General features: G+C 41.2%; 1 protein-coding gene across 1 annotated transcript in view; it reads left to right on the top strand.

Moving 5' to 3' along the window:
* The window catches only part of LOC139687152 (protein pangolin, isoforms A/H/I/S-like), a 91,794-nt gene that overhangs the window by 14,092 nt on the left and 54,571 nt on the right, over window positions 1-23,131 (top strand). Inside the window, exon 2 of the mRNA XM_071584285.1 lies at window positions 9,391-9,496. Within this exon, the coding sequence (XP_071440386.1) occupies window positions 9,391-9,496 (106 nt within the window). The remainder of the gene's footprint in view (window positions 1-9,390; window positions 9,497-23,131) is intronic.

The raw sequence follows: 23,131 nt of genomic DNA, 5'->3' as shown, positions 1-23,131 counted from the left end.
AAGAGGATAAGCATAGACTGGAAGCTTTCGATAATGTGGGTATGGATAAGAATGGAGAAAATTAAATTTTCGGAAATGAAAATAAACGATGAAGTAAGTTATAGGCATCGCAGGAGAAGAGAGACGGCTGTCAGTAGAAATTTGGAAGAGGCAGGAAAAGAGGATGCAGGAGTTACTGAGAGGCAATGGGATGCTGAAAGCGGTAATAGAGTGGATAACGCTGGGAATGCTAATTGAAACATGAAACTTGTGATTTTTATAAATTTCTTTGCAATAGGCTATACCAATTCATAGCATTTTTGTCTTTTCCGTTTGAACACTAGTCACTCTTTCAGGCATTTTACATTGTCTCTTTCAATGTTTCTACTCATTATACTTATTATATTCCACTTATTGGTACACTTTAATGAAAATCAATTCGATTTCTGGTACCAGGGCACTAAAAACATTACCGCGTTTTGGAATAATACTGGGGAAGGTTTTTTACTGTGTGATGATTGTGAGGAAAAGAAATTGTGAGGGGTTGAAGTAAGTTAATGTACGCAATTACATCACAAGTTTATAGAATTTTCATTTCAAATGATTCTAGTTGCTGAGCTCGTCTTGGAGAGCAATTGCTTTTTGTTTGAGATCTACAATCACAGTAAAACACGACCTTAGTGACATTTTTATGTCCTCTCCTCTATGTTATTCGGGTCAGTCTCAGGCCATAAAAATTTGGACCCGTTTCGGGTTAGTGAGGGCTGAAACTACAGAGCCATTGGACGTTACAAAGTCGTTACAATGCACGGACATTTCTTGCTCTCTCTCGTCCCTCTAGCCATCCCGACACTCTCCTAACGAGCGCACTCTTCATCACCCCCGTCGTTCCCCTCAAGCATCTCATCCCGCCACTGCACTCCGCTCCACGTCTTCCAAGTTGCTCGTCGAGTGTGACAGGCATAGAGGCGATATTTCATTCACCCGGTCCCCGAAAGCAAAACTTTGTATGCCCGCCTGTACACCCCCATCCTTGCTACCAATCTTCGACCACCCCCTCACTCGCGGCTCTCCCGTCTCCCCCTGGCATGTGTCAGCGTCGGTGTTTGTTGATTGTGTTCGCCGGGAGGCGTTTTTCCCCACTATTAATTTCCTGAGCCCGCGAAAGCGACCGTTTTTCTCTCGCCCTCCGTGTATTTTTTTAGTGTCTTCCAACCACTCCCCTCCTACTTCCCTCCCCCCCTATCGGCGATGCAACTCTCTCCCTCCACATCCGCCTATCCCCTCTCCAGCAATTGTTCAGTCGCGCGCGCGGACATATTTTATGTTTCCCTCTCGACTTAGCCATCCGCCAAGGTTTGGACATCGCGTAACTTTAGGAACTTCGTCTACTGGCCCTCTCTCTCCTCACTTGACAGGGCGAAACATTTATGGCGGATCGGAAATTTTTTGATATTTCCGGACATTCCGAATCGCGCTCCAGGTGTACCTGGTTTTTACGTGGGTGTGTCTTTTCCGTGGGAATTATGCGTAACAGAAATTCCGCGATTCTCAAGCAATCGATTGGTGTGGTGGTGCTCTTGGGGGCATTTTTGAAATAAGAGTACCGCCAATTTTTTCATTTACCGTCGGCCCTTGGGTGTAAGCAAGTAGCTTTACCTCTTGCGTTTTCATATGCCTCACGCTTTATGATTTCCTTTTACGAAAACTTGTAAATGAGTTAGTGTGTTCTAATTTAATTTTGTTCGATTGACTTCGTGTCCTCTCTTAATATGGTCTCTCAAACCCTCCCTCCTCCTCTGCCTGACAAGAAATCAAAACTCAATTCTGCGTGCTGGCGTTTATATAGGTGGAAAAATATATGAGATCCATGAGAGAACATTATAATAAAGAAATTGGAAAAAATCGGATTTTTTTAAAAATTGCTTCGAGAACAGAGTAAGCGTGACGGGTATGCTGAGAAATTAGGATGAGAGTCCCTTGAGTCACGGAAGAAGGCAAGTCTTAAGTCTTAAGACTTTTTTTTAGGTACGGGACACCCGAGTTTACTTGTGGCTCCAAGGGAATTATTATGGCCTCACATTGCATCGGAACATAGTGAACCAGGATAAAATGAGTGATAGACCGTCGCGGCCATATTCGAGCTCTCAAGTTGTTCTCGTACAGTGGGAGGTACAGTGTGGTGACACAATTATAGCAAAATACCCCAAAATTTTCAATTAAAAATGCAAAATTAGAAATCTTTCCAGAGCACACCCATTATTGGATAATGTAGATGTGCATTTGTCGGTGCACGTGTTTATATGCAAATGTACAAATTTATGTAAGTGCCTATTTTTGCATAAATAAACCAACACTTGCCATTGCGTAGATGAAATATGTTTCACTGGCTCTTCGACGTTTAATATGCAAAAACAAATAGTAAAAAGTTAATCGGTAGTGATCCCTATGCTCAGAAAGTTACTCCTGACGAAATACTTTCCGAAATTTTTACGTTGGTGTATTTTGTCGTAAATTCATTTTTTCGCGGATTTTCGACTGCGAGAAAACTAAACTCCTCTTTCTCCTCTTCCACAGAAATAAAGCATCGCAGCTCGCCAATTAATTCTTTCACGATACATTTCATGTAAACATTACTGGAGGGTAGCAGTCCCCCATAACCGGTGAAGTTGTATGAAAGCACGTCAACCGCTTAATGCTTATGTTCTAGAGCGCGGAAACACCTGCGTTGATGACATGAGAGGGTCTTTGCCGCCGTCTTTTCATGTAACGAATGACTTTATATGTCGCAGTGTCTCAAAGCATTTCATTCTATGGTTTCTTAAGTCGGCCTTAAGTATTTATTCCCATTTCGAAGCAGGTTGGGGGGAAAGAGGATTTTTAACGATCTTTCTTTTTCTTGCCAGGCTGCCGGGCACGTTTCCCGCTCTGGCAGAAACCACCAAGTTCTGCGGTGAGCCCGCGAGGTATTTGTTTTGTTAACGTCGTTAGTTTCCATATTTTTTTCTGGGAAAATATTATTGGACTAGGGGGTTCCCTCCGTACTCTAGCCGCCGCTACCCCTTAGTGGCGCTTCGCAATGCCGTGGGCGTTGGGTGTAAGTTTAATTTCAGTCTCATTTAGATTTTCGTAGGGATGTGTGTTTGTGTTCAATTAAATGCATATTTAATGGGTAATATCCCAGGTGTTCATAGTTCAAATTAAGGTGGCATTGGATGGAGATAATGGGGTCATTTAATAGAAATGATTATTTTATATGGTACTGTTTTATTTTTTTAAATTAATCTTCAGGGCCCAAAATTGGAAAGAATTATATTACACACCATTTTGCGATTGCGAAGTTCCAAGCGTGATATGGTGGGATCGAAATATTTTGTATAGTTACCATTGATTACAATTTTCCACTATTTGAATTTAATTTAATACGATCTAGTATTCGATTGTTTTACGTCATGTTTAGGTAACATGAAGGTGAAAATTTCTCACGAATTCCAAGCCTCATCTATACCAGGAAATATGTACATTTTTAGGAAAGAAAGTTCTAAGTCCTGAGGTTTTTTTCGAATTATCTTATTGTTTTCGTATTCTTCTATTCCAGTACTCCAAATAAAACCCATTGTTTTTTTTGTGATATGAGCTCTGATAAATAAAAATTCGTAGAGTATGAACACAACCAGTTTATTTATTCCATGATTCAGTGCTGTTATATTTCATTTTATTTTCGAAACATCCCTGCTATTCAAACAATATTAACGCGTGGTTAAAACAGTCAGTTCATTGGTTAGTTTCAGAAAACATAAATTTGATGTTACTTACCGAAGTTATTTACTGATTTCTCATGCGCCTACTTGTGCATTAGTTTAATTTAGTAATTACAGGAAGAAAGTTTGTTCAAAGTACGATACTTATACTTTTTTGTGGTCGAATAATCATAAGCGATAAATTCTCATTATAGCCTTCAGGTTTCGGAAGCACTCATTTTCACCCAGTGGAAATGCTATCAATGGCTAAGCTCTCACCATCCGAGACGTGAGTGAATAAATTCGATTTCCGCACCAATATCTCAAAACAATATTTTCAAAATACTTTTAGATTCCCCAAGAACTAAATATTTCTCGTATATCAGATTCCTAATCTGTCTCTTTGAGTTCAATATTGACTAATCGGAGTCAGTCCTTCGATATTGTGAAAGTTAAATGATAGGAATGTTTTAGGTAAACATTCCTCTCGCTCCTCTGTTCCCATCTTTTAGAGCAACGCAACACCGGCAGGATCGCTGGGTTTTGACAGATTCTATAGGTCAAAGGAGCCCCGGACTAGGCTATATCACCTCACATGGTCGTAGTCCTAACCAATTAAATCTAGCACTTGTAATTACTGAGGAAATGTAGTCTTTAAAGCCCTTAGTAAAATAATATTATTAAATAAATATTTTTGAACGTTCACCATGACCATGTTTCAATCGATAACGTCTCATCAACATCGTTTAATTTACACTAAATTTATTATACCATCGTGGTTAACCTTTATGTGAAAAAAATACGCATAGAACAGGGGAAAATTACGTACATGTATATATCCTGCGTATTTGAAGCGTAACTTACTCGGGAAACACGAAGAGGAAGGAACTTTGCCCTTAGGCGATGGAAATGCAGATAATGGACGAATGGATTAATCACGGCGCTAGCATGAGTGGTAGCTGCTTAGGAATAACTCATTTGGTATTGATATTCACACTACGAGCCCATGTGTTTTATGATTTAACCTCTTACAATAATTACCATCGTTGCAGTCTCATTCCACATTGTTAAATGTTATGCGGTTTGTTAGCTGGGAAATTCAAATCCTGTGTGCAAAATGAAACAGTTTCTTCTTGTAGAAAGAGCTTATTTCACAAAGAAGTGCTAATCATGAGAAAATAAACACCATGAATTAGAACGCGTGTCACTGTTCTCGATATATAACGCGTGCCGTGAAGTGCTTAACTTTGGGCACTGCAGTCCACTTCAGAAATACCGGCGCATTGAAATAACTTGCGTTCTAATTGCATATAATGACCTAGAATTTACAACGAAGCTAAAATGTAAAAGCATAGCATTGGAAATCCAACTAAGTGCTTAAACAAAACGTGATATTTCCCGAGCCAAAAACCCATAATTGTAAGCTTCGTTTCTGAACTACTGACTTGTGGGACAACCCCGAAAAAAAGATCGAGTCGTTTGATTTATTTTTTAAACTTTCCTTTTGTGTACAAGCAAATTCTCTCGAGAGAATTTATAGAACACGAAACTGCGATAACTGCGTTATGAAAAATATGGGGAATTAAAAAAAAAATTAGTGAACTTCTAACTCCGTATCAAGTAAAGGAACAGCTAGTCCGGAGTGGATCGAAGGAAAAAGCGATGGCGAAAATACTTCTTTTAATTCGGCTAAGGTAAACCCAGAGTAAAAAATGCATATTTTTTGAGTGTTACATGACAGTTCATTGTAGAAGCCTAGAAATTCCTCTCCCAAGTACTTAAATCTTTCGTGATATAATTGATGAACATTTTATTAAAATTAGAATAAAAGGAAGAGTTTTAGGTCAAGAATGATATAGTTTGGCCTTTCGTGCTTCTACTGATAAAATGTTCATGCTCGAAAGTCTAAAATTGTAATTTTATATTTGCATGTTGAATGTAGCCGGCAGAAATTACGTATCATTCCCAGACCATTTCTCTCGTTCAGTCAGCAATAGATGTAGTCGTCCAGGAACATGGTGACATGTGGTTATAATTTCCAATAATACCTTTAGTATTTCCTATAGACATAGTAAAAATCTGCTGAGAAAGCTTCTTTAGCTGCCGACAGACAGCCTTTGAAGTAAACGACATTAGCTGAAACAAAAGTCGATATGCCACCTTGGTTCTGATCAGCTCAAACAGCTGCACCTGAAGCCATTCGTGGTAAAATATTGAGGTCTAGCCAGTGCACTTTGAGGTTTATGCACATTCAATTAATTTTACGAGATTTTTTCACTTTTTACATGTTGCTACGATATGCCAAGTATGTATTCATTTTATCGACCAGGAAATTAGCCGCTTTGCTTAAGGAATATGTTTATGAGGTTTTCAAATATTAACCTAAAAGCTGTGAAATTCTTTATCCGAATTGCCCCTTTTGTTTGCGTACGGGATAGTCCTTCTAGCAATCGTTCCGGAAAAAATTAATGTTGTTTCACCGACTTATATTTGGACTGCCTGCCTCTTGGAGAGATTCTTCGAATCAAAGTTTTGATTGGAAGTATTTTATATTAATTTATTTTCGGCGTGAGGCAGTTAATTTTGAATTGATATTCTTGAATGGCAAGCCTAACTTCGCAATCATGGAATATCAGCATTTCTCATTTGATAGAAGGTCATACCTTTTGCTGAACAAGGAGTGGCTTGCTAGCAGTGCATTGAAATGTCCTTTAATGACTCTCAGATGCATTATTCACGATTTTTCTGCGACTGCTTATCGATCGATGATCGTGCTCAATGGGTGTAAAATGAGGTGTGTAGTCCTGAGCGAAACATGCGTTATATGCAGACGATCTTGTATTGTCTTGAATTGCGCGGCATGCCGTTAAATGTTGGAATCACTTATTCAAGGCGTACATTTACTGTTGATTTGACGAAATCTTCATTTTAAAATACCTTAATGTTACCGGTACGACATGTTGTCTTGACCTTATCATTACTTGCGCTATCTTTATGCGAGAACAGGTTTCTTCTTACGAAATTTTAGGGCGAATGCTCTTTTTCAAGATCATTTATTTTTTAAGGAAAATGTCAACTCTCTTGAACTTTTTTAAAAGCTTCCTTCGGGTGAATGAATCCTATACCATGGAAGCAGGAATAGTTTTTATATAAAAAAGGGCAGGTGATGGGTTATCCTTGTGTTATCTACCCGTAACTCACCAGTATTATGAATTGTAGGTATGTACATAGTTTGGAAAATCTCTAGTTACTGGTCAAATTTCGTCATTTTGTTAATAATTTCAATTAGACTATTTTAAAATAATATTTGAAAGTGCAAAATGAGTTCTTATTCCGTATTGGTGATTGTCAAAATTCATATAGGCCTCAGCTGTCAAATGAAAGTTGCCTCAGCCGTCAATGAAAGTTGCCTCAACAAATTGGTTGTTAGTTGGGACTGGGTTAGCTTTAATGTTTGGTTACGGATTGAAGAGGTGCTAAGGTTAATGTGGTACTTGCTACCAAGTTTTCGGTTTGAAGTATGAAATATAAGCAAATAAATGTCTCTGGAAGGTTTGGTTTGCAGTAAATTTGGAGAACGAAGTCCCTTGACCACATAAAGTGTTTGCTAAGTTAGTCCTAAAAACTTACTCGCGACTATGGGGACATATTCACGCGGGAAGTTGTTAAGGCCCATCACATGCCAAAATTTGAGAATTATTGACAGTTGGAGAGCGGAATGCAAATATAATAATTGCTGCAGTAGCTTATTTTGCGAAGTAAAGATGTAGCAGTGATGAAGGAATAAAAATTCTATTCCCACAATAAGTAATGTTTGACCGTATCATTGAAAATTACCAAGTTACTGGTGGCTCTTCAAAGCAAAGAGGGATACATAGCATATCTGGGGTTGGTATCCTTTCCGAAATATACCTTGCAGTTTTCAAATACAGGTGGGAGCACATTAAAACGGTATTTCCTCCCTTCCACCATGCTCATTTTGTAAAAATCCATTGTACTTTTCCCGTCAGACATTCACTCGTTTAGTTAGGGAAGAAGTCTTGCCACTCACCGGTCTTCCTTTCTGGGCTTAAATTCAATGCGAATTTCCAGGCAAGTATTTATTGGTTGAATCAAGATGCGACTAATCCCGGCCGGCTAATTGGCCGTGCCTACGAAGCGAATTAGCCATTTGAATCTCATTATTTGTACCTCTTATAAGATACCATCGCTCTGGGTGCTGGGTCTTCTGGAAACCTTAAAAACCTAGGATCCCTTTCGGAATGAATTATCTTTCCTGGATTTAGATTAGAATCAGTTTAGATTTTATTTGCGGTTCAAATGCAATTGATGTTGTACGGGATGTTTTTTCAAATCCCTTAAGTAACAAAAAATCGTATTATTATTATTTTAACCACTAAGGTTGAATGATGGAACGAAGAAGAATTGTACCCTGAAATAAAACTTTAACTTTCCATGATTGTAGGGCGATAAATGTTGCTCCTCCCACAACATCAATTTGTGATGACTTTACTACGGTAAGTCGTTCCGCATGGGCGCTCTAGTGCTGACGTCAAAAGAACCCGATGTGCGATACATTTGGGTGACAGCTTAAGACAGTAAGTTGCATTTCAGTCTAAACTAGGAAAAGGACGGGTAAATAATTCCACACATGATTTTTTGACTGTCTACTAAGTAAATACATATACCGAATATAAATTTATTTGAGTTCGTATCCATTTTGTAAATAAAGGTTTACGTCCTTAACAGTTTACAACTTTACGTAAAATAAGAAATAATGTAGAATATATTTTGTGGCTTGGACATTTGTTGGGAGACGTATCACATGGCATTTTTCTCTACACTTTGAGTTATTTGCATTTTAATTGCATTGGAGCTTCAGTGTATCCAATGAAATCCTTAGAAATGTGTTACCATTTTCCAATGATATTAATTTCGTCACTGGTGCGTCATAATGGCGTACTTTTCTGTTTAACGCAATTAGTAAATTTGACTCGAGCCTGTTATTTTGCGTATAAACCTCTTCGATCGAATAAAACGGATGAATCCTAAAATCATTCATTCCTTTCACCCATCCCCCTCCTCGTAGCTTATCTGGTGGCATTTTTGTTCTCCACATTATATCATTCATCTGAAGAGAGCACCATTTAATAAACTCGCGTCAATAATCCACCGATTTGCTACGCCGCCGTGAGATTTTTTTTTCAGACCTGCTTCATTTTTTTTCAAAGCTTAAGTAATGGGGCGCTTTATATAAATACGTGTCGCTTTTTTCATGCTGGCAAGGCCTGGGCCCTATTTAAAGAAGAATTCCAACCTGCTCCCGTTTCCGCTGTGAGAGCGTTTGCAGCCTTTCACATTTCTTTTTCGCGAATTCAATTCCGTGCTCTCCCACATCCATCCGTTTTATTTACCGAAGGGGCTGATTATTGTAAGCTTTTGGAGCATCACTAAAATGGATTTTGGTTCCCCTTCCTTTCCCAACCCCGTGCTGCTCCCTTCATTTATACCCTCGACCTCCTGGAACCCCCTCCATACCCCCCGCTCATTTCCAACATTCCTGCCTCCCCGCCGCCATCCCGAAAATTTCCAATTTTTTCCCCGTTTTGTTTATCTCTGTTCGCTCCTGCTCCTTTTTCCGTTTCTTCCCCTCTTCTTTCCCTCTCCGCAGGAGAAGAGTGGCGCTGCGCTGGGAGGGCAGGGGTTCTCCGGAAGCGGTGGAAGCGGCGGGGCCGGCTCCAAGAATGCCTCCAGATCCGAACTCAGCCCCGTCTTCGGTGAGTAGCGTTTCTCTATTTTTTTCCGTTTTAATTTTTTTTCATCCGTTTGACGGGAGTTGCCCATGGATGAAGATCTTTATTTTATTAAATTCAGTGAGGTTGTGTGTTCGACGTTTTCACATCTTTTGCATCTTGGTGTGTTGCCTGCATTGAATTGCAGGGTTACTCCTTCTGCGTGCTGCTCACGCTCTGCTGGTAAGGTGGTACAATAAAACGTGTGCGTAGGAAAGAAAAAACTGTTATGTTTGGATCTAAAATTAATAGTTCATTTAAAAATAAATAAATAAGGTATTTTTGATGCTTTGTTTGGTGCATCTGTGAAACACATGGATGGTCATCGCAGGAAAAATAAGTTGAGAAATTCTCTTTTTAAATATTAATAGCAGCAGGAATTTCCCCTAAAAATGTTTGATGTTAAAATCTGATAAAGTTGTCCACTTTGTTTATCGTAAATTAGATGTCGCATCACGCGGTGACAAGAAGGATTTCCACCCTAGTGCTGCTGTTCCAATTACATGATTTCCATTTATGGAAATTCTCCAGTTAATTTCAAAGATTGTCGCATCGGTGCTATATGTCCTGTCTTACCTACTATCAATTTCTCCTGTGGCGTAAACATATTATAATTGTAGAAATTCTTAGCTATTTAACTCGATGTGCTTGTTTTCATTTTAGAATTATCACAATTAAAATGTATTCTAATTGAACATGATATTTTACTTTTTTATGCGAATCCAAATTTAAAATTTCCAATTAATTAATGTCTTGTCGCATAACGGGCTATTTAAATTATGTACGATGTAATCCAAGGATTTCAGGATATTCTCCAGAGGGTAAGAAACAGTAATTTGTTGAGTATATATTCTTTGCAATTGTCACACCCTTTGATCAGAGTTTGGAAAATTTTGGACAGCTCATTGTGATAATAAGAGTGTCGTAAAATGCATTCGGATAGAATATGGAAGGGTGATTATTACCGAGCATTCTCTATTTGTCATTCAGAACAACCCCATAAGTACCCCAAAAATTCGTATTCTCCCGTCACCAATCATAGGCGGGCTATTGAGTTGCCACCAAAATGTCGCTGAGACCGCGACGGAGCTCGAGTACTGTTTTCTCAAGAGCGCCGCGCGCTCCAGGCTGCGGAGTCTGCTCTCGTGACATGCATGCGTTGGAGGAACAATCGACCTGCTGGCTGCCTAAAGCCGAAGACGGCGAAAGCTGCATCGCCCCGCTTAAATTATTGATCATAATATCTTTCCCACCGTCTCGTCGCGTCAGCATTTTGAGGCGGTCCGCTTGGCGTGGGTAGTGTGTTAAAATTTTGCCCGCGGGTCAGTATTAACGGGAATTTGCTGGAAGCATATCCGATTCATTGTGCATTGGTGAGGTTAGTCAGGTAGTACAACTTCGGATCCCTAGCGGGAGCGCCATTTGGCGCTCTAGTTCGTTTGAGATTCATTGTTCTGCTTGCTTGGTGAGTTTTAGCTTACCTCATACTGTTAGCCATAATGCAATGGCCCCATGCATATTATTTCAGAGTCTGAGTTCAATAATTTTTCTCGCTAATTTATCGCGCATTGTGGGTTAAATGGATGTTATTGAAAATTTTGTTCCTTCCGCTCTTTCATCTCATTCGGCTCGTCTTTAAATAAGAATGCTGTCGACGGAATGGAAATTCCATGGGGAGAGTAGTTGTGGGAAGATACTTACTACCCGTTTCGTAGCAAGTGTTCGAGAAATTGGGCATATTCTAAGTAAGCTGTTGTTAGTACAATGATCTCCCGAATCCTAAATGTGAATGCTGGATTTTATCATGGGCAAAAGCACCAACATACATGTAATTCATGCGTTTCGTTCGAAAGATCGTGATTTGGAATATAATTGTTTGTTAAAAGTAGAAACGTGGGATTTATTTACTTGTAAGGATTCTCAAAAGAAATTAAATGGAATTATTTTGTGATTTCTCTATCTTGACACTGAATGAATGGATTTACGCTTGAATTATGGATACTTGAAATCCATTAAGGGGTCGAGTCTCGCTGAATATAACATCGAACGGGATGCTGGAGTACGTTTTAGTTATTTCGTATGCAGCCAGCGCGTCGGCTCGATTTATCGGCGGAATTGAAAATTGAGTCGAGACTTCTCCGTATTACATCGCATTAACTGATCTCACATTCACAGCATCGGCACCCACGCCAGTTCACAATGTATGTCTCTGGTTATACTATATTCACGCTTCTACGCTATTTTCGAGTGAAATATTGAATGCCACCCGTAAATTATCGACCATCAATATTACATATTAGACTAGAAGTCGGAAAATAATATTGTAATATCGGTGGGACTGTGACAGTCCGTTCGTTACGATATTTTTGCTGTATTTTCGACCAAAAGTAGTGAGAATATTTCATTGCAAAATAATTTTGTATTCCCCGTTGATTTTACCTGTGTCTACAGAATTCATTACTGTGCTGAAATAATGTGATTTTGTTTTTGAACAGCGCGTAAAATTAGTCGGTCTTCATTTGGCGAGGATTGCTTATTTTACCTTTTTTGGCTTTATATTTGCGTTGTTTATTTTTATTGTAATGGATTATGGCAATAGCGTATAAAATTGGCCTTTCATCTCCTGCCATATTTAAAATTATCTTCCCATCCATCTTCCTTATTTCCTTCATTCTTTTTGTGTCCACATTTCATAAGACTAGACCCTCTAGTTCCGAAACCTGGTCACTCAGCGGCCAGGTTTCGGGACCACAAAGCAACACGTTCCATAGTTTCTAATTTTTCTTGGCTAATCTATAGTCTTCACGTTTTACGTATTCTAATAATGAGGTAACGTAAGTTCTTAATTACATCTCATAATTTATCGTTTTGCAAATGCATCTCTCTCCTTCACAGCTCTTCTATTCTCTCAACTACTGCATGATGAGGGTAGAAAAGAACAGAAACTTTACACTTCCACAATCTCTTTTTTACCCTCATCATGAAGGAATTCCACAAAGTTAAGCCTGAAACTGTTAACTCTACTACTACACTCATTTTACCCAAACCCTACTAAACCTTCCACCAGCACTTGTTTATTCTCCTATTTTAACTTTTTCTCCGTTTATTTGAGCCATCCTTATTTGTCAGAATATCATCATTTCTTTTTCTTATCATTTATTTTTCTCCCTTTCAAGTATTTATGCCGTTAATTATCTCAGCAAAAACTGCAAACTCTTGGCGGTCCAGATTAGTCTCCTGGAAATTTTGAGACAGCTCGGGATGAGACGGATTCAAGTGAATCGATTCGAAAACATCGACGATTGAATGAAAGTGATCACTTTCGAGTGCATCGAATCGCACCATCTCGGACCCAGAGGCGTATTCCTCTCCGTGATTCGGCGATTTCTTCTCCGGAGGCCCTCCACGTTTGACCGGCCCCATTCCTCTCTTCCTCACGTTCCCCGCGATCGCACTCGCAGTCATCCCAGTCCCCCCCCCCACTTTCCTCCTCTTGTTCATTGGACGTCTCCCCCTCTCGGCTAGACCCCTGCGCACCCCCGAACCGCGCGGGTATTACTTACGCAGTGGCAATGCACCGCGGAGTTTATTTATAGGACTGCAATCGCGTGCACAGGGCGGAGGGGGGATGGTGATGAGAGAAGAGGGGCAGTGGGGTTAAAAGGGGGGAAGGCAAGAGTTGTGGGCACGGAGTATCGGAATGGGGAAGGAGGGGCTGGAGTCATCGAAGAAGGGGGTGAGGAGAGCTTGGGGACGGGGGAGCCGGACGAGGAAGGAGATGGTTGAAAGGAGGGAGGCGCAATGGGACAATGAAGGGGAGAGATGGACGGGTGGACCTTCTGGGAGGAGAAGGATGGCCGCGTTGAAAGAAGGCAGTTATGTAATTTGTCCCCTTAAAAGTTACTGTTTCGAGAGCATCGTCTCCCCACCCCGGTTCTCATGCGCGACCGTCGAACTGGATTAATTTTGCTCGTCATGGTCTTTCTTCCCCGTTGCTGCTGCATGCCGTCTGTGTGCTTTTTGTATGCACGCACGCCTTGAAAGTCACACGCCCGCACACACACACCCCCTCGGAACACGTGCGACTATAGTTCTGACGTCAAAAACGAGGTTAATTAGCGAGAATAAAATTTTAGCATTGTTGTATATGAGGGTCTTCGGGGGAGCTTCGAGCCTACCGCGGTGAACTGTGTCCACATTTTGGTCTCTTTTATATAACAAGAGCATTAATTTTATGCGAAGGAGTAATGATAGTGCCCATAGGATCTAGATAATGAACATTTCATTTTTCTCTGGAGGGGAAATGTATTCTGGACCCATCAAATCAAACGCGAAACCAGCAGTGGACAATTTTGAGGGATCGAGGTAAGGGTTGCTGTTAGTAAGCTATTCCTTCTTCACTCCCTTAAGTACACTTTTTTTTCTAATTACTCTTATTGAGTTACTAAAGGAAATATCCTACCTGTGAAGCAAATTTGATACTGCTCAGTTTGCTGTATTATTTAATTTGAAAACATGTGGGGTTAATATTTTAGGTAAAATTATTTTATTACATATTATGCATAATTGATGACATAAAAATGAATATTTAGGAATACTCTCTGCTTGGATATTACGTTGCGGGTGCATCTTGAATTTGACATCGGAGATTTATCTTTGAAAATTGCGAAGCGTAATTTTCTACCGAAAAATAATCGTGTAAATGTAACAATAGGTAATATATTTATTTCGATTACAGTGGTTACGTTTGCATAATTGCAAGTTATTTATCTCATATTTAATTACTGCCGCCACGGTTGTGGTAAAATATCCCTAAATTCAAAGTTACTCGAACGGCACTTGTGAATCTTTTCAAAATTCCGGCGTGCCTCGCTGTATTTGCAACGTGCGATAATTTCTCTTTCGTTAACCGTTTACGTTCGAGTGATTAAAGCGAATTTAAAACCGCAGGCATCAAAAACTGCATGATGCTTTGAAGAAATCTTGCGTCAATTAAATTTCATTTCCTCTCTGTGTGGATTAAAATTATTCAATAATTAATGCGATCGCTGGGGATTTTTTTAATTGCGAAATAATGTCATTAGGAGAGGTTTATTTTTTCCCCAGTCGCTTTTCGGAAAACCGAGGTGAGTCCGACTCATTTTCAACGTTCCGCGAAATCATTATTTTGTTCGCACTGGATTCCTTTGATCCGCTGTTTTCGGGAGGGGGGAGGAAGATATATGGACGTTATCTATGGCCCGTGGACGATGAACAATCGTTTATCTCTCGATAACAGCGATTAAAAAAGTTTGTTTTTCCTCGGTAAACGAGTCGGTTTTTTTCTTAGCCTGCGGGTCTTGACGGCTCCTCCATTTCATCCGTATGCGAGTTTGATAGGCGCTTTCTGATGCCGCGTGCCTGTTACACGCGCGTCCCTAACGACGTGGGGTTTCGGTGTGCGCGCGTCGGATGGAGGGGGTATAGAAAGGAAGGGAGAGTGACGGCATCTCCTCAGAATAAATTACCGAATTATCAATCCACGAGCAATTATGAGTTTTAATGACTCCCCCGTGAGGGAAAGTGGAAAGGAGGGGATGGTTATGTAGAGGGGGAGAGGGTGGTAAAAGTGGAGGGTCAGGGCATCGGGCGCTCCGTAATTAATCCCATTCCACAGCGTCCGCGTACTTTTGGTCCCACCCCTCTACTACCCTCCCGCCCACGCACCCTTTTGTCCCGACAATGCCGCGACGTTCGCCGCATGCGCGCACACTACCGTGCTCGGTTTTCCTCACCCTCTACCCTTTCTCCCTGCACCATAGCTAGCACTTCCATCCCTCCCTCCCGTTTACCCCCCTTGTTTTTTTCCAACCGTTGCCACCCAATTCTGGGAAATTACGGACGGCTCCAGGTCCATTTTTCCCCCTCTCTCTTCCCGTCTTGTTTCGGTCGGGCTAAGCGCATTGCTTGTACAAATCCTCTTACGTTTTTTTTCCTTGCGGCTCTTCGTCCATTCCTACTCCCTCCTCTATTCGCGGAGAAATTTTCAACTGGTAAGAACTAGTCTGCTTTCAAGGCATCGCGTGAGTAGATCAAGACGAATAGATGCGTGTAGTTGTCTTCATGAAAATTCGATAACTAGGGATTCAGTTGAACGTAACCAAGGCAGAATTGGTTCGCGACTGTTTTACCTCCAATAGTTAGAGTTAACCGACGAATAATTCAATTTGTCCATGGAGTTACTCAATTACTTCTCATTCATTTGGATACTTGAATGTTTCATTACACTTCAAGACTTCATTTTAATGCTTAGCTTGAATAAAAGTTCAGACAAATTTATTTTGAAACTTAATACATTTTCCATGAGATTTTATATATTCTCCGTACGTTTTCTTACCTATAATTAGTTCCAATTGTGTAATTAAAGTCAAGAAGAAGGGGATGCATTTCGGTGAAATGCGGAGAATTGGGTCTTATCAGTGGAAAATCCAACTTCGGTCATTGAGTACTTTCCTCGGAGGTAGAAGTCACTGCAGTCTACGCCACGTGGACGTGGTACAAATATGGTATGGAGTATCACGCATTCGAGAAACGAAACGATATATCCATATTCTCTCTAAAATATTGTAGAATAAGAATCTAAAGGTAGGATTAAAATAATTTGTTAATTTTTCAATCTTTTGTAATTGATTTGTGTATTTTTGAGTGAAAATAGAATACCAGAGGCGAATATTTCTCTATTTTCGTCATCACTGTGAAACCTACCAGTGTTGTGTGCAATTATTTCATCAGTGTAGCGTTTGGAGTCACACGATTGAAACTTTTGTAATCATAGTTTAATCTAGCGGTGACTCTTCGAGTCTCTGTTGGCTCCGATCCCGGGTGACGTAGGGATTGCGATTCTGTGGAGTTCTCTCATGGAAGTTGAACACGTACTGGCAGCTTCTCCCTGTATTTTGTTCAGTTCTCGAATCAATGTATCCCGGGATCGGTCCCGAGATCTTACTGCATTTTCGCTGTTTTTTATAATTAGCGAACATTGTATTACTTATTGCCACACTTATTAGAAGACTTTGCATAGGTAAACTAGGTGGACTTGCAAATCACTTATACGCTGAAGAAACTGGCCCCCGGTCTCGCGTCTGTGACGGAAGACTCACTCTCTCTCTCTCCTTTTCTCCCTCATCCCCCTCCTTGACTTCATTCCTCTGCGGCCGATACGCATGCACCCGCCGCCCCTCACCTCCCGTTCCGGTGGCAATTAGCGGCGAGTCACGCCTCCTGCACTGCGATCCGCCCACCCAACTCTCAGCACTCCCACGACCCCTGCCTTTCCGCACCCCCAGCAACTCAACCAGCGTTCCTCCTCCTCCTTCTCCCCACACAGGATTTCCTCTTTCCCCACCCTCTTCAAAAAAGCCTCTCTGCGCCATCCTCCTGTCTCCAATGTTCGCCTTCTAAAAGAGGGACTGCTTCTCCTCGACGGTCGAGAGCGAAATGCAGAGAAAAACAAATGAAATGCTCGACCGCGCAAGTGGGGAATGTGGGGCGGGTGGTTCTGGGCAGGTGATGGGTGGGGGGGATCTCGGGGACGGTGTCTCGGAGACGGCTCGTTGTTTTCTTCATCTTTTTCTTGTGATATTTTTTTAATGCACTGGGATAGTCTGTTAGTGAGAGGCACCCTCGACGCCTTTAGATCCAACGCGACGCCCGCCGCATGCTCTTGACCCTTGCCCACCCTCTCTGAAATCAAAGGCCCTCTGATGACCTGTCCCGAATGTCTTCAGAGGCTCCTCCCTCCCCACTCCGGCTTTTTATGACATAACCGTAGTTAAAACTTTGAAGTGATTTTAAGACTCAAACGTTTGCGTGGTGTTCTTGGTTAACGATCGTGCCTCTTCATTTTGGTTAGCACTGGATATCTCAAACTAAACTTTAAAAAAATAATGCGAGCCTTCTTCCTTATTACCGCATTGGCTGTAGAAATATGCGGCCCAATTCTGTGCCATCGTTCGACTTTCTTGAATGTCACTGATCTTTGAGTACTCTATTTAAACACCGCGTTGGCGTAAAAGTATCCTTCAGGGGGCACTTTCCACCTTCGAATTAAGTTAATGTTATTCACTTTCGGCCTCCTTCCACTACAACTAATGCTACTTTGTTTGTGGATTCCACCATTTTTTGTTGTTTCTTGTCTAGTAGAGTAGGGGCACATGGCTGGGCAAAACATTGCCAGGCAGCGAATCAGAATGTTCCCTTATAAGTTTGAAAGGATCAAACTCTTTCATATTTCCAATGCTCCGACTACATTTCTCAGTTTTGGCCTATTTCTTCTTGTCCTTTTCGTAAAGCCCCCTCTGCTCCCCTTTTCTCATTTATTCGAACTCCCCCCTCAACATCCACCTACGCCTGACAGAGGTACGAGGTGGCTTTTTCCGAGAATATAATTTATCTCGAATCCCAGATTTTTTTTCTGCCGACCTACCTCAAAATTCTCTTTCAAGTTAAGTTCTGTTGTGAGAAAGTTTCCGGGTGCTACCTTTTCGCTCTCCCTTTGACCTCGCAACCCTCTCTGAATGTCTACATTTTTTTCTTTGCTTCTGAGAGACAGATCGGCTGGGCTGTGAGTTTTCGATTCGCTATGTGGTGTAAATTGAATGTTGCCAAAGTTTCGATACATCGATGTTCTCTTGTCAATGGGCAGCGTCATTTTCCCCTTAAGATGGTGGTGAATGAAGGAAATTTTGACCATTCGCAGAAATGTACTTTTTTGACTTCTTAGAGAGTGATGTAAGCTACAATAATTTGTTATCGATGTTTATTGATGTGAAATTCGATATCCTCACAACGTATCTGTATATATATTAAAGACCCTTTTTGGAAACAATGTATCATTAATATATTTTGCAGCTTGAATTTGCAAGATTATAGTCACTCTCGGTAGAGCAATATCGCGAATTTTCTTAAATTCGCATATTGGCACTTTTGATACTGTTTCTGCCATTAGTGTAACTTAAATTCACGGAAAAATAATTTTTAATGAATGGCATGTTTCCTAAACGACTTAAAATCGAAATCGCTAGCGTGTATCATATTCTCCTCAAGTCCTCGCATCTTTCGTTTGCGTTTGCGTTATGGCTTGACTTGAAAATTCACTAGCGGATAGGATCGTGAATTTTGTGCCAAAGTGCTACGTTTTCCGTTACTCCTCCGTAGTACTTGTGTGCGAAAGTGCATGCGTTATTTGTTGGTATGTACTTGTGAATAGAGGCTATAGCTCCATAACCATGAGAATAAAATTTTTAACAAGGTGAAGAAAGGGCTGGCGCGCTCAGTAGTAAGCATCTGCCTCTAAAACAGTGAAAGTTTTTATAGTGAGCAAGCCGTATGCATGGAGTCATTGGTGTGCAGCTGCTCATCGAATGGCTGAAGTCAGTTATTCCAGCGAAATAAAATGCTGAAGAATTTCATGCAGCTTCGTTTCCTACCGTTTGTTTTTTTCCGGTGCAAATCGTCGAATTCGTCTTCACGATTGATGATCGGCGAATGCGATTGGGTTATAATTTCCTGCTATATCAGTCGTTCATCTCGTCTCCTCCCCATGGCCTTTTGCGTATGATTGTTCCTCGTGGATAATTTTCCTCGTAAGTTGTGTGTGCTTGCGTATATAAATATCCTCAGAGGTTCTTGAAGTATACCGTCTAGGTCTTCCGGCCGGTTATTCACGTCCGGGCCCACCTGGATAATGTCGACCACTCTGACAGCATTTTGAGTATTCGCTATGGAATAATCGAAACGTTCGTTAATTTCTCGATATTAAATTCTGGCTTTCGAGAGTGATTCGAGACCATCCGCTCCCCGTCCACGCACATCTTTAGCGTGGTATCCCCGAAGAATGACGCGGTTTAAGCGCGCAGTGCACGGTAATCTACTCCCTATAAATACCACCGGTCCACTGTTATTATTTCTTCAAGTGGAATCTTGAGGATAACGACCGGATAAGTGACATGTAATTATAGTCTCCGAGGGTAGACTCCAAGCGTTCTCTTTTCCTCGCCGGGCTTCTGGTTTTGAATCGGCAGCGGGGAGAACCAGACCTCGAATAATTTTCTCGATTCGTGTATTTAAATTCCTAAAGCGTGGCCCCTGGGAGAATTACTGCGTCCGCAACCTTAGAATGCACGTAGCGACGGTGAAAATTTCTCTCGTCGTGAGGTAGATTTGCGGTGAAATGGTCAGTGTTTTTTTCAGCGGTCCAATTTTTGAGTTATATGCAATTGACAGTGTTATATATGGCAATTAGTCTTTGGATGAGTATAATTGTGTTCATGCTTTATTAGAGTATCCTCAACTCGATGGTTGTGCACGTATAACGATTTAGGTTATAGATAGGGCAAACTGTGGTAGCTGCTAGTGATGGCAGATATTGAGCTGTGCTAAAGTAAACAGCCTTTGACTCGGTGAGGGTGAAAGAAAGAGAAAAAACAACTTTGCCCTTCCACACACTTTTTAATATAACACGACCATGGTTTCGATGCTGCGCATCATCGAAACCATGGTCGTGTTATATTAAAAAGTGTGTGGAAGTGCAAAGTTGTTTTTTCTCTTTCTTTCACCCTCACCATGAAAGAATTCCACCAAGTTAAGCCTGAAACTGTTAGCCTTTGACTCATTTGAAGTGCGGTAAGAATCAAGAGTTCTTGTGTGATCAATCTTCGTAAGAGCTGTAGGTGTATGTATGCGATACGTATATGTTTTACGAGGACGTTATACAGCGAGGAAGCAATTTATATTTATTTTTCCGCGACCTAGATGTTTAATGTACGTATTCCCATTGATTCCTAAATCCGATACTAATTATCTCTGACATTATTAAGGTGAGGTGCAGTGTTTAAATATACTGATTAATGGTGAATGGTAGTATTCATTCCGGACTCCGAAATACGAACAAATGTTTCGGATTATAACTTAGATTGCGAAAATATATATATGGCAGTGTATTAGTCGAGAATTTCAGTTAGAAGATGGTTCTGCTCTTTCTTGCGTGGAATACTTGATAAAGCATTTCGGAGCTTTATAGGAGGAATTAAGAAGTCGCGTTGGGCAATTTTTGACTCTTGAATTTTCCCTTTTCAAGCGCTCTTTTGTCCTCGGTTTCACGCCTGTCACGAACAAATTGGGGGAGCACATGCGAATGAATATACCACCTGCGCAACATTTGCATGAAGGGATTGCAGGTGATCCCAACTTGTTTCAAATTTAGCCGCAGGCCATCGCTCTCTCTGCCCTTAACCAGTCCGCAGGCTTGGTGCTTGACGACGGATCGTGTTTGACGTTGGCAGGCGCCGATTGACGTTGAACTGTGAATTTCGGAGGTGTGTCTACTGTAAGCTCAAAGTAGGCGTGCACGTTAATCACTTACAAGTCATCTGTTGAGCGCCAACCGCTATGATCATATTTGGGGACTCTTTTTTTCTGCCAGAGAAGTGCGATTCCATTTTTTCCCATTCCAAAATCTATTGTTATAATATGGCGTGTATTTCGATTAATAACATCAACCTAAATTCGATTCTTCAAGATACCGTTTTCTTTAGATTCGATTCGGTCATCTTCATATTCCATCTCATTTATCCATATTTTTAATCTAGCTGTATTAATAATAGGTGGATTTATAAAAACCTAATTGATTTTTTTTAACAAAATGATTCGAATTACTTTCTTCCTTCGAATCGTCGTTCTTCATCGAATATATAGTCCTAAATAGCCCTCTAATTCCACGCCCATTCGCACTCTGCTTATGATTTTTCCGAGGAAACCATAAGGAAATGAAGCGTTAACAGCCCCATGATAGAAGACTCGCTGCTTGGCAAAACTTACATTTCCTGTGATAAGTAATGCATTTGTGAGGGAATTCATTGAAGAGCGGAACTAAGAATTTGAAGGTGAAGAATTAATCTTCGGAAGAATTAATAGCCCTGGTGCTCAAGTTTGCTGAACATGTTAAGGGTAGGCCAGGCCGATGGAATATGCGCCCGGTCTCGCGATTGCCAGCTTCCAAGAAGCTTGCCAGGAGTCCCCTTGTTTTGATATAATCACATCGCCTGCTCTTCAATCCCTCACTCAAGGCCGCCCGAGGGACCCACATTGCATTCCTCATGTGTATGTGTGCCAATGAGTCTTATATTTACGTGTTTCCGCCTGCTTCGTGCGTGACTGCCCACGCTCCTCCCCCGTCTTTCCGCTCGCCCCCCACCCAGTCGCCGGCTAGCCCACTTAAAGCCGCGATGAGGAGGAGATGAAGTATTAAACGACTCTCCGTTTCTCCCTTCCTCCCGAACCGTCCTCTCTCACCTCCCAAAGGTTCACCAGCCACGGCCATTACGTCAATTACGCATTCTTCATGGCCGGCCCTAATTACGCGCGAGAGCGTTCCGCCGATGCGGTTGCCGGTGTGGGAAGGCCCCCGCCTGACTTGGGGATCTCCCCGCTTTTGCCGCCGCCTCCACCTCCCCTCCTCCTCCTCCCCCTGCCGACTGGTCCTGGCCCGGAAAAGACCGCGTTTGATGTCGGCGACGGTTGTCGGTTCTTCCTTTTCCATGTGCGGACGGGTGACCGGAAGGAATGCCCGCGGGTGTTGATCGTTTTTAGGCGGTTAAGTGGCCGACCTCCCGCGCGTGGCCACTGGTTAAGGAGCGAGGCTCCCCCCACTCCCGTCCTCGTCCCTTGTAATTAGCATCCGATTAGGGAAAATCCGCATTTATCTCATTTGTTTAGGACTTCTTGGTCACGCGTTAGGCTGGTACGTGAGTGAAGAGTTGAAATCAAAGTTGAGCTGATCACGTCGGATGTGTTCCTGTGTGTGATAAACGTTAGCGCTTAACATATTGACACAATCTGGAAAGATCACTCATGACCATTCGAGATAGTATGGGGATTAGAACACGCGGTCTCTTGAGTCAGCCTCTTCCTGTCTAGCGAGGCAAGTGTATAGATGCAGTTCAAATTTTCGTTCTCACATTCCTAAGATTCGGAAATGTTCTCTGTCACTTCTGAACTGGCTGGTGTCATATTTATTTTGTATTCCATTTCCTATGCTGCTCTATCACGTCAATTTCGTGGGAGTTTCTGATAGAATACGCAAATGTCGTTTACATTCACACTGTGATTTAAATGTATTAATATGAATGAACTTTTTAATAGATGCACTGCTAATGTGGGCATTCCGCCAGCTTCTTCATAGTTCCACCGTGATTTAGTGGAATATAAAGTATACTCGTATTTAAAAAAAATAATATTTGAACATTTAGAGGTGACTTTCTGAATGTATTCTATTAGTCTGTTCTAAAATTAAGATGTCTATTCTCAAATTACTGCATACAAACTTTAAAAGTTATCGAAGGGTATGTCATAATGTATAATATATTTACTTTGCCATGTTAGCTAAGTATCAATTTTTACAATCAAGCATTTTACAGTTGAGTCTATGAGACAATCATGTTATTTCATTCGAATAACATAGAAATATTTCCGTTGCCTAAAGTGACGGATAAAAGAATAAGGTTAAACCGTTCGTTCTTTGCTAATAAAAATGGGGAAAGATCATTTTATTAAATAGGTCGGAGGGAAAAAAATTATCTGAAG

Source organism: Hetaerina americana, unplaced genomic scaffold (assembly GCF_022747635.1).
Source record: "Hetaerina americana unplaced genomic scaffold, ioHetAmer1.1.p SCAF_17, whole genome shotgun sequence".
Lineage (NCBI taxonomy): Eukaryota > Metazoa > Arthropoda > Insecta > Odonata > Calopterygidae > Hetaerina > Hetaerina americana.
This window is presented reverse-complemented; position numbering and strand designations above follow the sequence as displayed.